General features: G+C 32.7%; 1 protein-coding gene across 39 annotated transcripts in view; it reads left to right on the top strand.

Annotated features, from left to right (window-relative positions):
• Positions 1 to 21,500, top strand: part of LOC105213249 (protein muscleblind) — a 285,776-nt gene that overhangs the window by 59,932 nt on the left and 204,344 nt on the right. The window contains exon 4 of one of the 39 annotated variants that reach the window (XM_054234597.1): positions 13,403 to 21,329. The exons of 37 other annotated variants lie outside the window; for them this stretch is intronic. In XM_054234597.1, coding sequence (XP_054090572.1) covers positions 13,403 to 13,435 — 33 coding nt within the window. In that variant the 3' untranslated portion in view covers positions 13,436 to 21,329. Of the gene's footprint in view, positions 1 to 1,235; positions 7,809 to 13,402; positions 21,330 to 21,500 lie in introns of those variants that run through there. One more of the 39 variants, XM_054234595.1, reaches the window with a different exon arrangement.

Here is a 21,500-nt window from a genome sequence, read left to right as displayed (position 1 = left end):
ATGACATTTTTTTCGGCAAGTATGAGTGGTCCCTCTCTCTATGAGGATTTTGGTATATATCGCGTAAACTAATAAGGCTATACATATAAACCAAACTTTCTGGAATCATTTCCTTTGGGATATTATTGTATATTTACATTGAAACATACTTAAAATGCTTTAATTTTGTAAAAAATACCCAGATGAACTTTATATCGTATATGTCGGTTAATATGTGAGATATCTTAGCAGGAAAATAAAAGTGTACGTAAAATCTTGGATATAATATAGCTTGGTGGCAAAAAAATATTTGAGGACTATGTGCCGAATATGTGAGTCAAATTGTGCGTTTTAATAACATTAAATAAATAAATTGCGAAAGTTTAAAATGTTCGGTTCAATTCGAATTGTAAGTAATATTAGTATATAACAGATACAAACAGCTCAAAATGGCTCAAAGTAGATAAATGTAGTGTTAACTATTACCAAGTTCAACGAAAGTAATTTTATGTGGAGGTAGCCACTTAAAAAAATATATAAAATTGATACAAAAAAATATGAAATCGTCGATGTAACTATGAAAAATTTTGCGCAATAATGAAGACTAGTAGCCCCGTTTTCGGCGAAAGTATTTGGTGGAAAAGAATATAACATTTGTGTTTAATGCCTTAGACAGACATATGGGTTCTATACTACAGGCAGGAAAATTGATCCTGACTTAGTTATAACTTCAAGCAATCTTAAAATATTATTGTCCCATATAATTATTATGTACATATTACATTTTTTCACATCATTTTTTTTTTTCAAATTTTGTTTTTTGATTTCAATTAATTTTGAATTTAATTTATTTTCTGTATGTCAAAATGTCAGAAAACATATGATTGTGGCAGAAGAGCTTAAAGCTTTCGGTGTGTTCAATGCAATCCATTGTAGTACATTTCACAACACCACAAAATTTCAATGGTTTCTAGAACTCTATTGTAGTATGGAACACCATTTGCTTTCAAACAAAATTCGGAAAACGGGTGATACGCATATGGTTTCTGAAGCATACTACAATAGATACAACATGTCTGTCTCAGGTATTACATCTCGTAAAATTCAAATGAGAGTAAAAATTGTAGTTGATAATACAAATACATAATTTTCTGAGAAACTTGTAAACTGGCTTGAAGTGGCTCAAAATACTTGTACAAAGTCAAAATCAAATGCATGCGATTGCAAATAACTATAAGTTTTTGTTCTCTTATTAGGTTATATTTCAATGTCCTGTGCGACATCAAAAAACAACACTTGTTCCCACTGCATCGGAAATATAAGAAGAAAGCTCGTAAAATTTTGGGTATAAACTGTTAATTTTCATACAATTAAAATAAAAAAACCTTGTTCAAAAATCAGACGATTTGTGATTTTGGTAACTTCTTAAAATTGGTTTATAAAATTAACTGAAGTATGTAAACAGAAACGTTTACATTAATTATTTACATATGAGCAAAAACCGCACTTTAAATTGCATTAAACTAGCTATTTAAATAGATTTTGGCGAAAATTATAGGCCTACAAATCAAAATAAGAGTACTCATTATAACAAGGTTGTCAGGAGAAAATCATTTGCTGTTATAAGTGATAAGCTAGCGCATAACATTTTTATTTCTTGATTAATCTCTTAATAAAATTAGGCAATCCTTTAGTTACTTTTCTAAAATTTTTATTTTTTTTTTTGATGGTAACTGCTCTCAGATGAAAAACAAATTTTTATTATCAAGCCGGGTTGATTTTACAAACAAATTAAAATGCTCTTCTAAAACAAAATAGTACAACTGTGCTTAAAATGAATTTTATGTCATCAGATTGAAAATCATTCCATCATACATAATTTAGATAAAAAATGGTCGTCGAATGCCTTGGTTTTTTGCAATTATCTTGAACATGAAAACCGTTCCACAATCAACCTTAAACTAAATGTAGGGCTAATAAAGAGCTGTTAAAAATTAATCAAATCTACTGTCGAAGTTTAAAAACATTTTAGTTTATACTTTTATTTAGTTAAAAGGTGTACGATTGTCTCGTTCGACATAGCGAAAAGGCCAATATATAAAAACCTATGCCGAGGGTAATATTTCTTCGCAAAAGTTATTAAAATATATTTGGGCGAAAATCAAGTATTTTATATCAAGGAAGCTTTCTCCTAAAATTCGTCTGTGAAATTGTTTTGAAACCTTTTAAAACTGAAGTTCGTAATTCAGAAAATTCAATTGAGTTAAGAAAACCACTTTGCCAGAATTTTACACCTGTGGGTAGACCAACTTCTGTTATGAAAATTTAGCTTGAACAAAATAATCGCTGACAATATTGTTGTAAACATGTTACATTTCTTTAGGTTTTTTGACAGGCAGCAACATTTTTCAATTGTCTAATAATATTAATTGCACAAATCGTCGAATACAGAAAAAAATTATACCGCCTCGCAGGAACTACAACCAGTGCATGCGCGTGTTTAGCTTTATCTTATAGAGCTTTATATCTCATATAGCTTTTATTATAAATATAAATCTCGGAAGAACGAATTTTTAAATTTAACAATGGAACATGCACGTGACCCTTCAACTGACGCTGTAACAAAATCAGGAGGACCGCCAGCGCTAAAATCACACAATGTCTTTAGTCCGATGGTGGCGTGTGTTGCCGTTATTCTATATGTTATGAATTTCGTTTGGGTGTCATGGCGTCGTTCTAATAAAGATGGTGCAGCCTAATTCCAGCACAATGCTGCCAATGTCAGCACCAATACCAATGCCAAAGACGTATCTCAATGTAAGGAAAGGATCACGCCAACGTCTTGAATTGCTAACGCCGCTACAAAGTGCATGTGTACGTTTATAAAAAAACGGAGACTTTTTGGCATGGTAATTGGTTGCTATTGGCTTAATTTAGTTTTTAGTATAAACAAATTGTTTCAGTGTATTGGTGTGGAGAGACTGTCGAAATTGCGATGATTTCGATATATTTTTGTAATCATATTTATAATAAAATAATTGTATGATGTTATTTGTATATCGTGTTCTCATATATATGAATGTCTGTATATATAGTACTCCATTTTAATGCTGGTATTGATTTTAATGCGAATGAAATTCAGTTGAATTTCGCCAGTTCGAGTTAACTCGAATATAACCGGCGAAATTGAGTATTTGGTATTGTCTCTTCCGAATGTAGGAAATTCGTTTCGCCTAAACTGTCAAAATCTGGCGTACGTTTTTTTGATTTTCCAGTTGAATTCAAAGCAAAAGAAAAAATAAGAAAGTGCTAAGTTCGGGTGTAGCCGAGTAGAAAATCTCTCACGATTTATTTATGTAATTTTATAAATTTGACCCATATATGTTGTATGAATAACGAAAACAATTTCATATAGTACTATCAGACCACTGCGGCTTCGCACGGGCTTAAACAAACATTTCAAAAGTTATAAAGTTTTACACACTGTACCATATATATGTATGTACTTTGCCGTTTCATGCGTGTGTTCATTTTAAAAAAAGTAAAATGAGGAAAATTCGAACATGAAATTATATTTTAGTTGCAATGAGCTAAAACTTGTTTACGACCTCTTGTCTTTGGTTTCCGTTGTCTTTCTCTCAGATTATGAAGGCGTTGAGAATGCTCAGAGTTCGACGGCATAGTACGAGCTTGTATATTTCTAATATTTTGTTCTTCAATCCGCTACATACGCTCCGTACTCGACTCTCAAGCGCGTACTTGGGAGGTTTTGAAATTTTGTTCAGCAGGCAGCTGCGAGCGACACTCTGGCAAGCGATTGCGATGCGAAGAGAATGACTTGCAAGACGGTTTTCAGTTTCAGATTAAGATTCTCCATCACTGAGTCTTTTTGATACCCTCACCTGGGAACTATTTCCCAATCTTTCAATAAATATAGCCTATGTTACTGGGGGTGAATGTAGCTTTCCAATGTGAAAGATTTTTTAAAATCGGCACAGTAGTTTTTGAGTTTATTCATTACAAATATGCATAAAAATCTTTCCTCTTTATAATAACAGTATAGATAAGTTATGTGCTGTCTTGGGAGGTACCAAAAAAAAGCTCCCCAACTGCTGATATGATTCCGTCCGAATGTGTAGCTGAAACAAAAAAAAAAATCAAAAAGGGTTTTAAAGTTGAAGGTATGTCCTATACAATGACCTACGACTTTTGAAAAATATCAAAAATCAACAAAATGGCATAGTTCTGAAAAACAATGTCGTTTTTTGGAAATGAAAAAATGGTAGTTTAGATGCCAAAAATGCCAAATTTTAATTCGGGCATGAGAGGGTAAAGTGCTTTCTCTTAAGGGCCTCATTCCCTTAAATGTCTATAACATTTAACGCAAAATAAAATTATTCGTGTGATATTTTTCTATTGTTTGCATATGTCAACAAACAAGTTAGGCGAATATGTTCATTCAATTCGAACAAGTCGAATTTTCGGCAAAGCGTTCGACTTGCCAAGTACATTCGCTTCGCCAGTGAGCTTGGAGACAAACCAATAGTTGAAATCGGTTTTGGAATTATCCATGCCCATATACAACATACAGAGGTAGTCAAAATTATTTACACATCGAACGTTTTTTACAAATTCCACAAAAAAAGCTTTTTCTTGCTGCTGCTGTTTGTTGCAGTGTAACAAAATGCTATGTTGTTGTAAACATTGATGTATTCCAAAGTAAACGATGTCAATTTGGCTGGAATATATTGCTGGACATATGACATATAAATGGACAAATGAAAAGATGACTAACAGTAGTCAAAAGTATTTATACATAACTTAAACTTTATTTTCAAGTTTTTATTAAATGATTTGTCGTTTTTTATATTAATATTATTTGATTTACAATCTGTCATTAAACAATAAGTAAATTTAATTGACTATTGTAATTTACATTGGTGCCTTAAGTGCAATTTGGCCTTAAATTAGGGTGTTAATATATTCTTAGTTTAGCATTATAATTATTTCATTAAATACTATGTTTAGAAAATTCTTAAGACCTAAACGGCAGGTCTAGGGGATGAAATCTTTGCAGTCTTCTTGTGTCTTCGCTATTGTCTAATAAGTTTATAGCGTTTGTATTGGGATGATAATTTAATCTTGATATGTACCTTGAGCTATATATTTTTATTTCATCAGTCACCATAGGTATTCTCAGATCCTTGTGCCTAAGGATCTTTGACTGATATCTTTGAATCACATCTACGTTAGATTTACTTGCTGAACCCCAGATTTGAATGCCATAAGGACATACTGGTTTCAATATAGCTTTATAAAGAAGAATTTTATTTTGCAAGCTAAGTTTCGACTTTGGACCAAGCAGCCAATACATTTTTCTAGTTTTAATTTTTAGCTGCGTTCTCTTGGCTCTGATATATTCATGCCAAGTTAGTCTTTTATCCAAATGTAATCCGAGGTATTTTACGCTATCGGATTTTGGAATTATGACTCTATTAAGACTAACACTGGGGGACTGTTCTTTTCTTAGTGTAAATGTGATATGAACTGATTTTGCAGCGTTTACCGAGATGTTCCAGTTGCGAAGCCAGGATTATAATACATCTAGCTGTGCTTGTGCAGTTTCAGCAGCTTCGCTAGCCGAGTAGGCGGAAGAGAGTATAGCACTGTATAAAGGGTTCGTCCAAGGACACTACCTTGTGGGACTCCAGCCTTTATCTCCTGTACGTCTGAGATTTCATCTTGTATTTTAACGTAGAAATGCCTGTGACTCAGATAAGATCTAAGGAAGAGGTAAAGCGGGGTAGGTAGTATCTTTTTGATTTTATACAGTAGGCCCGAGTGCCAGACGCGATGACATTGTTCTGGTATGCCATGCAATTGTCTGAAACCGAATTGATGGTCTGGAATGATTGATTGTCCTTCTAGCTCTGGCAGTAATCTTTGGAGAAATATTCGTTCGAGTATTTTCGAGAATATTGTCAGTAAGCTTATTGGTCTATATGAAGATAACTCATTTTCCGGTTTGTTTGGCTTTAATATCATTATAATTTCAGCACATTTCCACTGCGTGGGGAAATGGTTCAAAAGAAAGCTACTGTTAAAAAGCAAGACCAAAAATAAAAGACATTTCTTAGGAAGATTTTTGATTGTCCGTGCTTTGATATTATTGTATCCTGAAGACTTTGAACTTTTTATCCGGGAAATTTCATACTGGACCTCTGAAAGTTTTACATATGGTATAGGTTTATCCATAGGGCATGGGCAGTCGCTATATGCTTGAACATCTTGGCTTTGGAGTGTACTGCTAAAGTTAAATGGTTGAAATATACCTTTAAGATGGTTTGCAAAATCGTGTGCTTTGCTTAAATTTGATCTGCACCAAGTCTTGTTAGCATCTTTAACCGGAACTTGTCTTAAGGTAGGCATGATAACTTTAAAATTTAAACGTTCAGTATTTCTTCCTATTCTAAAGCGATATATTCATTACATCGCCTGTTATCTGGTTCGAATTGACTCAACCCAATGGTGGCAAAGTTAACTTTTAATTTAGACCAAATTTTGGAAATTTCGGCGTTTTCAGCCATGATGTCAATTGTCCTAACATTGTCTAAGCATTTTTAATAAAAAAATAGGTCGGTGCTCTGCGGAGGCCAACTTGATTTACTTCATTTAAAAGTTTTGTAGGTAACGATATGGATATATGGATGATATGGAGCATTGTCATATTGTAAAATCCTGTCAATGGTTGGAAAAGGCCGATTGACCATCACAACGTCATGGCCATGTAAATTACTGCATATCCGGATTGATTTTGTACCTTTAAATTAGTACGAAATCTCCAAAAGAGAAGTAAGGAAAACTTCCCCAAAAAATTATCCTATCGCTTCTGTTTAGCCACTGAACTGCATATTTCTTATTCTCATGTGATAAATGCATAAAGCGTTTACTAAGCAAGCCTGGAACAAAAACTCAGCATTATCTGTCCCCACCAGGCTATGGTGCTATTTACGACAAATGAGAGACATTTCGCTTTTTATGGTTTTGGAAATATTAACCACTCTGCACACAGATTTTCGTTATTTTAGTGAGTCTATATGTGCCGTATATGTGGGTCAAATTGTGTGAGAGAGTTTAAAATGTTCGCGCAATAATGAAGACTAGTAGCCCCGTCTTCGGCGAAAGTTATTTGGTGTAAAAGAATATAACATTTGTGTTTAACATCGCGTAAAATTCAAATGTGAGTAAAAATTGTAGTTGATAATACAATTAATTTTCGAAATGGCTCAAAATGCTTGTAACTCTAACCAATTTTAGCGAAGGTACTTTCTTGTGAAAGTGCAGTCTTGGGTATAAAAACCTATGCCGAGAGTAATATTTCTTCGCAGAAGTTATTAAAATATGTTTAGGCGAAAATCAAGTATTTCATATTAAGGAAGCTTTCACCTAAAATTCGTCTGTGAAATTGTTTTAAAACCTTTTAAAACTGAAGTTCGTAATTCAGAAAATTCAATTGAGTTAAGAAAACCACTTTGCCAGAATTTTACACCTGTGTGTAGACCAACTTCTATTATGAAAATTTAGCTTGAACAAAATAATCGCTGACAATATTGTTGTAAACGTTTTACATTTGTTCCGGTTTTTTCACAGACAGCAACATTTTTAATTTTTCTAATAATTTGAATTGCATAAATCGTCGAATACAGAAAAAAAATAATTATACCTTCTCGCAGAAACTACAACCAGTGCATGCGCGTGTTTAGCTTTATCTTATAGAGCTTTATATCTCATATAGCTTTTATTATAAATATAAATCTCGGAAGAACGAATTTTTAAATTTAACAATGGAACATGCACGTGACCCTTCAACTGACGCTGTAACAAAATCAGGAGGACCGCCAGCGCTAAAATCACACAATGTCTTTAGTCCGATGGTGGCGTGTGTTGCCGTTATTCTATATGTTATGAATTTCGTTTGGGTGTCATGGCGTCGTTCTAATAAAGATGGTGCAGCCTAATTCCAGCACAATGCTGCCAACGTCAACGTCGAAGCCAACGTCAGCACCAATACCAATGTCAAAGACTATCTCAATGTAAGGAAAGGATCACGCCAACGTCTTGAATTACCAAAACCGCTACAAAGCCAATATCTACATTATTCTGGACATCGAAAGTGCATGTGTACGTATTTAAAAAACGGAGACTTTTTGGCGTGGTAATTAGTTGCTATTGGCTTAATTTAGTTTTTAGTATAAACAAATTGTATCAGTGTTTTAGTGTGGAGAGACTTTTTTATTGTGAAATAATTGTATTTTGCTATTTGTATATCGTTATTTCATATGTATGTATGTGTGTATATACATATATATATATATTATCATCGGTCGTGAATGTAAAACACTATCTTATGTATATGTATATCTATATATGTTTGTGTGTGTCTGTGACATCAAAATTTCAGCTTACATGTGCATACAATTGTAATTAAAATTTATAAGTAATAATTTTTATAAAAAAAAAACATTGGCCGTAATCATTGATTCTTCAGCGAATTCGATGGCGATACGATAAGGATGTTCAATCGAAAATTTGTATGCTATCATTATTTCCGTCGATATTGGTGAAAACGTAATTAAATTTTTCATCTTGCGACATATATAGTTTTGTAAAAGCAACTTGTCAATGGCACTCTACATCTTTCTGATCACCAGCAGATACTAGCTCAAACAACAAACGCTCTTATGCGTACCGTTCATACAAGCAGATTATATTTTCAACAACAACATGTAATTCCGGCATTGTAACGCAAGTTTTTAAATTATTATAAAATTAGCATTTGCAATCAGGTGGCAGCACTATAAACAATTTTTTTTTTTAAATTTTTTTTTTACTTTACAGTGTTTTATCAGTATTCTAATATACGTTTCGAAATTATTATTTAATATTTTAATTCAATATTATCTTTCCTTGGTCACATATCGGATTTTATGTTGCTAACGTTAACCTTTAATATTTTCTTAATTATTTAACGGTTATCTCTTCTAGAATATCTTATGTTTTCTATCAATGCTTGTATTGCAAATTTATTTTAATTTGTTTTTTTTTTTTTTATTCTGGCCCCGCGCTCATATTTTTAATTTGTTTTTGAATTACACTTTCTTGGATACACAAATTACAAAATATTTTTGTTTCTCTTATTTACGTTTTTTTTTTTTTAATGCATATGGCAACTCTAACTTATGCAGCGTTTTGAAATATTTCAATTCAATAAGCTTTGACAAATTAAATTGTTTAGCTGTTATATCTTATAGAGTTTTTTTAATAAATATATACATAAATATCGGAAGAAGGATTTTTAAATTTAATAAAAATGGAATATGCACGACAAGAGCCACCAGCTCCTGTTCCTGGTGCTCCTGCTGCTCCTGCAACTTCTACAAAAAAGGAGGAGCGTTGGCGCTAAAATCACATAATGTCTTTAGTCCGTTGGTGGCGTGTGTTGCCGTTATTCTATATGTTATGAATTTCGTTTGGGTATCATGGCGTCACTCCAATAAAGATGAGGCAGCCTAATTCCAGCACAATGCTGCCAACGTCAACGGCGAAGCGTTATAAATACAGTATTCTGGACATAGAAGTGTATGTGTGACAAATTCTTTCGGTGGATTGGTATGGAAAGGCTGACGTAATTTTGATGCTTTCGATAATTTTGTAGTATTCATATCGTTTTTTTTTTGTGAAATAATTGTATATTGTTGTTTTACTAAATACATGTGGCAACATATATGTACATATATACATATTTGTTTGTTTTTCTCCTATATTTGCATTTAAAATTTTTAAGTAAAAAACATATTTATTTATGAAAACACTTTTTGATATTTCGAAGAAATTATTTTCAAGTTATCCTGTTTTTAGAAAAAGGCCTATTTGTGGATTTTCTACCATAAAAAAGTGTAAGTTGGTGGACAGTTGTGTGTGTAGGGGTAAAACAATTTTTTTTTTTAATTCTGTGACTGTTCGAAATACTAGAAACATATTTACTTATTGAACGAACTAGCGTCAGTAGAAAAAAATTGTAAAATCAATTATTATGTATTAGTTTACATAATTTTCGCTTTGATAATTTTGAATTTGTTTTGTTTTTTTTCGTTTCCCTGATTATGTCTGAACTCTTAAAGTGTTGTACAACCTATAAAAGTAAATTTGGTAAATATTAATTTGTTTTATAAAAAAATTTATAAAGAATAATATCAATCTAACAGTTCTAGATGGCTTTATGGATACAGTCCTTCGTGCAACATGAGCCACTCACCTTAATTTTTTTTTTATATATTTAACCAAAAATAAAATATCTGTATCTCTGTCCACCACAAAACTTCGAAATCAACAGTTTTTCAGTGGCCCGCCTGGCGTTTTATTAATCTGTAATTAGTTTGTGAGCGAAATCCAACTGTGTGCCGACACACCGCCCTCTTAGTGACCTCCGCCTGCCCTCACCCTGCTCTCTTTCTGCCCACTCCGAGACATTTCACGCCAAATGAATAGTGAATATTATGCTATTTACTTCATATTGCAGAAAAATTGTTTGCATCAGAATTACACAGCTGGACCAACTCTCTTGACCAACGCTGAGAGTCTGGCGTCTGCTTTTCCATTATTGTTATTTACATTTCAGCGCTACAGTTATTCTGCTTTTTATTTACATTACTTGTTTCGTTTTTTTTTTGTTTTTGTAGCACAGAAAGGGAAATGAAAATTGCTTGCCGTCATTTTTCAAATATGAAATGGTATATTTTCTAATTTCATAAGGATTATAAAGCTGTGGACTTCACTGCAACACAACACAACTACACGAGCAGACACACATAGAGAATTTCACCATTACGTGGGTGTTGCTGCAGATAATTACCATTTCACTATGATCATTAAGACACATCCTCTCCTAACCCAGTTAGATAACTTACAAATACAGCCACACAAATCGGTTGTGCATGTATGTGTGCGTGTACCTCGAAAATATTAAAAAAAAAGAAAATTATAATTTAGGCGAAGCTAATTTGACCGCTATTTAACGTTTATTTATTGCGGCCATTCTGGTAAGCTTAGAAAAATATTGGATTATTTGAAGAGCAGCCTGCTTTCAGGCGCAGCTGAGTTTAATGCACGACAAGGCAGTAATTAGTGGTAGAAAATTGCAATATGAAGCTATTTTAGAAGAAAATAACATAGAAGATAATATTTGAAATATAAAACATAATAGATAATGACTGAGAGATAGCAGATAACAGAAAACATATAATGGATAATAGATAACGAATGATAGATAACAGATAATAACTGATAGATAACAGATAAAACAGTATAGATAAAGACTACTAGATAAGCGATAATAACTGATAGATAACAGATAATACAGCATAGATAACGACTGATAGATAAGAAATTATAATTAGCACCTAGTCTCTGCTAAACTATGAACGAGATGAGATATATAGCCTTGCAATAATACTTCTATTTACATAATCAGAAACATATCTACACATATGACATATACGTTTATGCAACAACTTCACGCTTCCCGTCGAATTTCCATATCACCAAGGAATCTCTTTCTTCCACATTGTTTGTCTTCACTCGTTTCTCTTCTTTTGTTACCGTTGTGCATTTCATTCTTTGCACCGCAAACACAAATGCTTGATAAAGCAAATATTTGAGTTTTTTAAGTGTTTGCCATGCATACCACTCACACACAAACACACAAAAAATATGTATGTATGCTAACATACTTGCTTACTTGCATGCTTACAAGCGAGATAAATCAAAGGAGTTTTTCAAAGAAAAAAATTACCATTATGCAATGTTAGCTGATGACAACTAAGCTAAAGCACAAATAGGAATACAGAAGGCGACGACAGAAGGCGACGGCAGCTGCAAGGCGTTAAGCAAATAAAAATTGACACAAAGACGGGCAGGCATGCATTTATATGTATATGTATGGAGAAATATGATACTTTTCATGCACACACACCTATCAGACTAGAGGCCAGGCAACAACCCCTACAAATATGCTACTGCTGCTATTTGTCTCTGATTTATTTGTACTTGTGTGCATAACTGTTTACGGTTGCCTACTGAAATGCGAAAAATAGTAAATTAAGTGGCTCAAATTGCAAGTAAATAGTGTAGTGAAGGGTATTTACACCTTATGCTTATGAATAAATGTTTGTAAACTTCAAATTTTTCAACTTCTTAGCTCAAAGTGCCTCAAACTGCTTTCCAGTGGCCAATAGACCTTCTAATTCATGAAATAATGTTTTCAAAAGTATAATAATGATATTAGAAATAATTAAAGTGTACATTAAATTTTAAAGAAAAAATTAACTTGCCTAAAAATAACTCACGAGTTATAACATATTTCAAAGTTAGAAATTCTAAGCCAATGCGAAGTTAGATATTATATTACGAAGATATAACAGGCTTTCGAGCAATTTTCTATAAAAATATGTATTCACTAAACTCCAAATGGCTCAATATGTTAAAAATATTAATTTTCATTGTACTAAGCTTTAATAATGTTATGTAAAATTAATTTAAAGTATTAAAGAGCAAAGTAGGTATTCTTTGAAAAGAAATACATCTTTCTTCCAACTGAGTGCGTAGCATAAATATATGTGTATGGACGAACACATTCATGACATTCATGCGAAGATATGTGTATATAAAAGATACCAACTTTCCTACTGCCTTCACAGTAAACTTTAGGTCTTATACAATCCCCCCTAACATAAGCGTCCAACATTTCTACACAGCGAAGAATTTAATTAAAAACCATGTTAACATTTTTCAACGCACATAACACCACTTAACTCTAGTTATCTACACGAGAGAGTTGTGTTGTATGTGTAACGCTCTTAGAACACAACATTGCAGAAGATTCTTAATTGTACACACAGCTGCGAGAGATGTCATGACCTTTACGAAGCGCTAAGCAGCGAATGTTGACTGAGTCAAATGGCAATTTAAGGAAAACATTAAAGTTGAATATTAGATTAGGTCGCATATAAGTTTTTTTTAAGTTTTCCTATATAATAATAAATAAATATTGGTCATCTATAATCGATTTTTGGAGCGCACTGCTATTATAAAACATGTATAAAATTTTAATTAATCACTTTTGCCATTACACTACTTTTGGCTCAATGACGCTCAAAGTGGCTCAATATGCACTCAAGTGTCAATTAATTAAGAATTTTGCCATTTAAATGCATGCAAAAGCCGTCAGCTATTTGTAGCATGCAACAGCTTAAATTTTATTGCAACATAATTAATTAATTAAGCGAATCTTTTAAATTGAAAAATATTTCTTTAAATTTTCGCATAAATCAGCGTATAATAATTCTCGACTATTTTCTCTTTGCAGGTATGTACATTGGACAGTGATGTTGCAAGCTAATGCGTTAAGCATGAAAAAGTACTGTGAGTTTATTTCTAAAATACGAAAATGCCGTTAATTTCGAGATGCTTAAAAAATGGATAAAAAACATTACAAAAATCGCAAAAGTTGAAAAATACTCAAAAATGTTTTGCACAACGTAAAATTCACGCCTCTATAGAATTTTGATAATTTATGGCGTTTCATAATAATATTTTACGGCGCACACATGATGAAATATTCCCCAACATACACACGTACATACATATAAAGTAAAATAACTGTAAATAAAATTTATAAAGTTCGAAAGCGACAACTTTGAAAAATTGTTTATGCAATTTTTGCTAAAAATACACAAAATTGTGTGCTACCAAATCTCAGCGAGCGGTCGCTAACGGTGGCAAGTAGGTTCCGCAAATACATAAATATCGGTCATTTGTGTATGGAGGCCGACCGACATATGTATATTCGATGCCAAAGAAGAAAATATATATACATTCGAGCAATTATAGTTTTGAAATATTCATTTCTTTGGCCATGAGCCAATTGTCGATGAGCGAAATTGCTCAATGCGAACATTTCATAGAACAGACCATGTGTACTCATTTCTGTGAATGTGGCTACAAATGACGTGCTAACAAGTACTTATTTATTTATAATATACATATATGTTTCTGTTTGTAAAAATCAAAAATGTAAATTAGTACAAAGTTGAAGAAACGCTCCTCAATTAGTGCGAAATTAAAATTAGTAAAAATAAGAAGCATTCTACAAATAATTATTTTCGTTGTTTTAGTTGTCATTCTTCGTTAATATTTAGTTGTCATTCTGCAAGTATATATAAAAAGATAAAAGAAAAAAATTCGCATTAACATTTTCCACAAGATTTCACCGACTTTGGTTTGGACTCTAACTAGCTCAAAACGTGCGAAGTTGGTCTTAAAAAAATTTCAAGTATAAAAATCTATATTTTCTAATGTTTTATACTTTGGATTATGCCTACAAGGCTTTTAAATAAGTTAAGAAATATTTTGTTATACCCAATATACAAAGTATGAATATGATTTTTCGGCTCAAAATGCAAATCCAAGTCAGCGATACACGATTTTCTGCTACTTAGTTAGTTTATACTACCTAATTGTACTCATCTGCTGTGCAAAAAAGTTGTTTTCAATAATTTTTGAGACCACTGTCAAACGGACTAAAATTTTCGAATTACTAAAAATTATTCTATTACATTAGAGTGCACTGTAGACTACTTATAATAGCTTGCTGTAGTTGTAAAAAGCATTTAGATGCTGAAATTATCAGGATAACTAAAGAACTCAAAATGGTTCAATTTACAAAAATATGATTTTTTTTAATTTGCTTGCTCTGAACTGCTAATAATATATTTGGAATAATACGTTTATATTAAAAAAGCTGGGAAAACATAGAATAATAATGCGTATGGAATTTTAAAGTTTATTACAAAAATACTTATAACACGTGACTCAATATGGCTCAATTATGCTTAAATACCCAGTATTTCTTAATTTTTTTTTGTTTCTATTTGGCTTATAATTAATTAAAGAATTTGATTTTAGTGTACATTCAGTGATTCTCTAAAGCAATTAGCTTTGCCATACCACTCAAAATTGTCGATTTATGCAAACATAAATTCGAAATATCATTAAATATTAATTTATATGAAGCTAGTAACTAAACTCGCTTAGAAATGTTTAAAAATTACAAATATAGAGTATTGTGGCCAGTATTTCTTTAGTTATTACCACTGTTTGTTTTGCTCAAAATGACTCAATATACATATTTACATGAATAAGTATACTTCTCAAGGCGTCATAAAATAAACAGTAGTCTAATTAAGTTTTTTTTTTGCAGCGCAGTCAGTCCAAGTGATAAGCCACAAAAATTAATTGCCTTACAAAATCATGAGCCAGCACAATGCTCGGCGCTTGTCGCAGCATGCTCTCTCATTATATACATATAAAAGTAAAAACATAAGGCTAGCCAACATGCTACTACTCTCGTCTGGAAGCACTGCTTTCCACCGCCACAAAAGCCATTCGGATGTTCATTTCATTTCCATTTATATATTTAAGTATTTGTTTATTTAAAATTTTCATTGTTGTTACATAACAAAAAGCAGCAACAACAGTAACTGTCACACCTTTTGGCACTTGCGTTGTCATTTTCGTTGCCACATTCAATGCTGTTACTGCTACTGCATTGTTTTTGTTGTTTGTTTTCATTTCATTTTTGCGCCGCTAATGCGACAACAAATGTCGCTTAATTGTCTTTGTTGGCAACAGAGCAGAGAGCTGGTGAAAAAGTTTTGCGGCAAACACTGTCGACGCTCCTTGCTTTGTTGTCACATAATTGTTGTCTGCCAAACCGCCATTTCAACAACGCACACTTTCTCTTGCCCCACTCCCACTCTCACACACTCTATAGCACAAGCTGCCTAGAAAAATGAAGAAATTAAAAGCGAAGATGGGCTGAGCAGGCTTAATAACGCAGCACTGCTTTGTATACTATTTGTTGTAGTAGTGTTTCGGTGCTTACGCACCTAACCTCACATTTTTACGTTTTTCCAACCATTTTCACCACATTCATTGTGATAGCATTTTGTTGCTGTTGTTGCTATTGTTTTAACGCCTTTCGCCATCAAACTGAAAATCTCGCAAAACTTTTTGACATCTCCGCCTGCTTCCCAACAGCTGGCGTGTTGCAAAAGTCCTACCTTAAAGGTCGAGGAGAGTTCTGCAATAAAAAAGGAAATTCTTTTATATGCGTTGACAAACCATTTTCACCTGACTTCTGTCGCTTACAGCCGCTCCCGCCCGTGGCAAGCAACACATTGATGTGTCGCAACAAATTTGTCAACAAAACGCATTCGCCTGGCAAAATAATGACACAATTTTCTGGAAGAATGGCAAACTTTTTGCGGCAACTGCGCAAGTTGGTACATTCTGTGTTTATAACGGTGGTTTGAGTGCTATCTGTGCTTTTTTGTGGTTCCTTTTATTGGTTACACAATTACTTTGCAGTCCACGGTTACAGTTTTTGTTTTGCGTTTTGAAAATTTTTTAAATTCTGGTTTTGATGTTGTAATTTGTGAAATTATTGCGCACAAAGTGGCTCAAAATGATGCAGAGTAGCTTAAAATTACCATAAATATGTTTAAGTGATCAGACGATAGCAGTTTTCATACGAAATGCATCTGCGGAAACTTCTCTATTATTTAAATGTGATAAAATTGATTTAATTTAAACAACTCTGCAGAATATGAAATATATCAAACGCGTTGATTGATTTTTATGTGCGACAAAGTAAATTAAAATGTTTGTGTGGAGCTCAAAAACAGCTCAAAATGGCTCAACGTACTTTTCAATGGTACAAGCAAATTAATTTGAAGCAAATTAACTATTTTTATAGATGCTTTTCATAATTACACTCAAAGCTGTGATTGTAGTGATAAAATATAAGCACTCAAAGGATAGTCACATCTTGAAAAGTGAAATTTTTTTATACAATACTAGTGTCTAGAAATGGTCAACTTAGCTCAATATAGTTTGAAGAAGCTCAAAAACACTCAAAATGTTTATCAGCGCCTAGATGCACTTAAACTACGCTCATGCTTATGAAAAAACTCAAAGTTGTGTACAGCGCAATAAAACTCGTTCAAGTGAGAAATAGTTCCAAGTCTCAAAACACTCAAGTTAGAAGTATCAATAAAAAAGAAGTATCCAAGTCTCAAAAATTTACTCAAAGTGGCTATATGAAGTGTTTTTAGCGCATTATAGCTCAATTATGTCTCAAATTGGTTGAAAAGTACTCAATTAAAACCCAAAAGAACTCAAAAAGGTTAACAGCAAAGGTAAATTAATAAAAATTTTCCATGATAATTTTTCGACTGATTCATCATTATGGGCCGTTTATATACATTTTGTATACCATCCTTGTCTGCACTTATAGAAGCTTCTCAACGGTAATGAAAAAATTGCCAACGAAGTGAAAAGAAGTTTTTATATGCACTTCGCCGCTCTTGAAGTCAACAGTCGCATTAATTATGCAAAAAACCACTGGCAGTAGCAACAAAAACAACAACAAATGCTTTTTGTAAGCATACATGTGTGGCAACAACTCACAATGTTGCACAAACACTTCAGAAAGAAAAATTTTGCGCGCTAAATAGCCCCCAAAGTAGAAAGACGAAGCAGAAGAAGTATAAAGTAAAGCATAATGTAAACAACTTGAATGTTTGGATTAAAGGATTAAATGCTTACACATACGGAAACATGCGGCACATGCACAGTATGTATGCATTTGTGTTGCCAATAGACAGAAAGCATAAACAACAACAAAGATGAGCAAATCATGATAATAACGAACATAAAAAGCAGCGGGCTCAAAGTTGTTAGAGTAAATGACGAAATGAGGCGAACGTAAAGCCAGCGTGTGTAGTAGAAAATAAAAAGCCGCAAGTGTGTAAATACAAGCACAGTTTGTAAAGTATACGCGGCAGATACCAATGTATATATGGACGTGCCACATACATACATGCTTAAGAAGACGACTGCCTTCATTTTCTTTGAAATTTATTTTTTACTTCTTCTTTTCGCTTGCCACCCACAGGCATAAGGTGGCAAATTTGAATTTGTGGCAACTTGTGCGACACTTGAGTGGCATATGCAACGCACACACATATACTTGCAACATGTATGTATACCATGTGAGCTAGTGTTTGTTTGCTACGTCTAATGAGTTAAAAGGCGCAAATTTTTACACGTTCTTTTTTCTCCTTACTAGCTCAAGGTAGTGCTTTTCAGCTGTCAGCTGTCTGTCACAAGTGTGCTCAACTGCTTGTAATAATAAAATTTCTCATATATGAGTGTGTGCGCTTGTTTGCCGTACATATGTATTTGCATATTTTATGGTATATGGTTGGTTGAGAGGCGTGAATTATTGCATTTCGCATGTAAATTGGTTAATTCTGGCATTATATTCCTTGCAGTTTTTTGTTGTAGCTAATGTTAATTACAGCGTGTTTATGATGACAGAAGATGCAAATTAAAAGTAGAAAATAAGATGGAAGTTCACGCAAATAAAAAAGTGAAATGTTTGCCAAAAATTAGGCAGATAAAATATAAATATTACAGTTCCGCTGGCTGAAGTACAAAATCCAGATCAAAATAACTCGATCTGATAAAAAGTAAATAACAGAACAGTTATTACTGCGTGAAGTTAAATGCACTCATACTATGGCTTTTCAAAACACTTTTCGGCGTAATGTTTATAGCATTACCTACTTATACGTGGTAATCAGCCATACTCGGTTGCTCAAAGTCAATATTTTAGCTCAATTATTGCTTAAAATGGGCCAAAATAAAATACTGCTGTTTAATTATTTTCACAAAACTTAACTTTACTTATTTATTGGCTGTATGACTTCTACTTATAAAAAACGATTAAATATAACTACATTGTTCTGGTAAATAATAACACTTAAGTTACTCAAAATGGTGCAAAATTACACAGAATATTTTCAATTGCATTTTTAATGCACACGTTTTTTTTTAAATAGCTGTTTACTTATTGTTTGAGAACACGCTTGACTTACTAAAAAGCAAACAACTATTTTTTTCTCATAAAAATGTCGTTCAAAATGATACCAAATGGCTCAACATCAATGAATTACACAAATACGTAATTAAAATTACTTTCTTGGTATATTCGTAATTACCTATTTAAAAAATATCGTTTAATAGGTACTTATTTTTAAACAATCGCATACATAGTTGCTCAAAATGGCTCAAAACTACTGAAATGCGCTCAAACCACAATTTTTAATTTTATATCAGTAAAAAAGCCATTTTAATATTTTGAATAAAGTTTAGTTTAGGCCATATTTGTGCAAAGTGAATTCATTTTTAAGAAATAACTCAAAACTGGTTTTGCCAGCGCAAAGCTCAAATGCTTAATATGCTTATAAAAACATTTTATAATACACAAAGTTGAGTTAAAGCTTTTAAAAGAGTCTTCTCAAAAGTTTACAAAACTTTTCTTTCGAAATGTTTCATTCCCGATAATATTAATGAGTTTCTATCAAAATTGGTTTAAGCCACTCAAAACTCAAAATGGCTCAAATGTTGAATGTTGATATAATGATCAAAAAATCTGTTGAGTTATGAATGTTTTCATTGTTTCCATTATAAATTCTTACAAAACGTAGCTCAAAATGTGTTTACCTCAAAATGTGTTATACATTAACAATAGCTCAGGCCTCCTTAGAACGATTCACAACTGGTAAATATGTTGATAGGTTACACGACTAAACAACTAAGTATAACTCTGTGCTGCTTAAATTTTACCAACTAAATATTGATTACCACTCAAATTAATTAATTAAAATTTCCCTTCCAATCGAAAGTCAATGCTATTTTCAACAACTTCCATTTGATTGCGTTTTATTTAATGCAAAAAAAAAATAAATAAATACAACGAGAAAAATGCTAAACACAGCTCGCATGATGCGCTTACAATACCGCATAGCGTTGATATTTGTTTACGCCGCTCCCAAAAGTATGCTAAATATCTGCTAAAGTACATACACAAACAACTTTTCAATAATATGATTGATTGTATCAGACCACAAAATCAATGTAAACGCATAAAAGTTTTTAGTTAATTGAAATTTGGCTACCACTGTTACAACAACCAAAAACACACACATACTGCAGTTACAAAAACAACACATGTATAGGAATTCCATGTATTTGGCATTGCGCTGAACAACCACAGCGATTGCACATCGGGGACTAGTACACAAGTTTGCCGCAAAGCGGGGGTCAAATGCGAGCAGGAGCACGAGCGAGAGAGAGAGAGAGGAGAACGCGGGTCGCCAGCACTATTGGTCAACGGGCAAGAGCTTTCAATTTAATTAGAAACGCATACCAAAACATAAACGTCGGTTAGCGTGTGTACAATTCGGGGGCAACAAGGAAGTCTAGATAAGACCGCGGAGGAAGGGGAGACGTGGTTTAATAGTGAATGAGATTCATTATAAAAAAATGCGATTGTTAGCCTGCCTGTAAAACCAAAGTTACAATTTCATTTAAGCAAATTAACATAATAATTACAAACAAATTATGTGGCAACAACAATTACAACAACAAATATGCCGCCCGCTGGCAATTACAACACAAATTGCATGGCACTGTGGCACTGCGATCTGTGACGTGGAAGAGCTCCGAAACAAACACACGCAACGATTAAAATTTATGTATGACGTGTGTTGGTGTGCTCATCCAACGATTTAATTCATTTCGATATTTTAATTATGCAATTGAGTTGCACAGTCGCCTGTGTTGAGCTCACAATGCTCTTATGCAGCAGCTGAGCCGCCGTATTATTCCATAAACCCACACTTGGTCAGTGGTGGGAGCCATGCAGTAGGCGCCGAACTAACTGTTTATTGCTTTGTGAATTGCGCGTAAGTCTTTTGTCATTTTGGGAATGTGCAGGGTTGTCATGGAGATTAAAAACAGAAATTATTATTTATTTTTCAAGAAGTGTTGCTGCTTTGAGCAAAACTATAATGAAAAGACTAATGCATTGTTGTATTTATTAATCGATAATTATCGATACTTTTTGTGGTATATCGATTATTTTCATATATAAGTTTAGTTCAACATATCGATTTGTGTATAATATTTTAAATTTCTGACTATAATCAATTGTAAATCGATTTAAATATGTATTTATTATTGTATCGATTATTTTCATATAAATGTAATTTTTCAGAAATTCTGAATATGAACTAATCGATTGTTGTTGAAACAATAATTTACAATCAAATATATGTATGTATGCTATTTCCCACAAATATGAGACAAACGATAGTTATCGATAATTTGAAAAGCATAAACATAATATCGAACATATCGTGCTTGATTCTCTATGTAAAGAAAATAAAGTGATTTTGTTTTACAGCGCTAAACAGTAAACAATAGTCTAAAAATGTTTCAGTATAACTTTATTAGCTCAAGTTTGTCGATAAAGCGTACACAATTTGTCGATAAAA

This window comes from Zeugodacus cucurbitae, chromosome 6 (genome assembly GCF_028554725.1).
Source record: "Zeugodacus cucurbitae isolate PBARC_wt_2022May chromosome 6, idZeuCucr1.2, whole genome shotgun sequence".
NCBI lineage: Eukaryota > Metazoa > Arthropoda > Insecta > Diptera > Tephritidae > Zeugodacus > Zeugodacus cucurbitae.
This window is presented reverse-complemented; position numbering and strand designations above follow the sequence as displayed.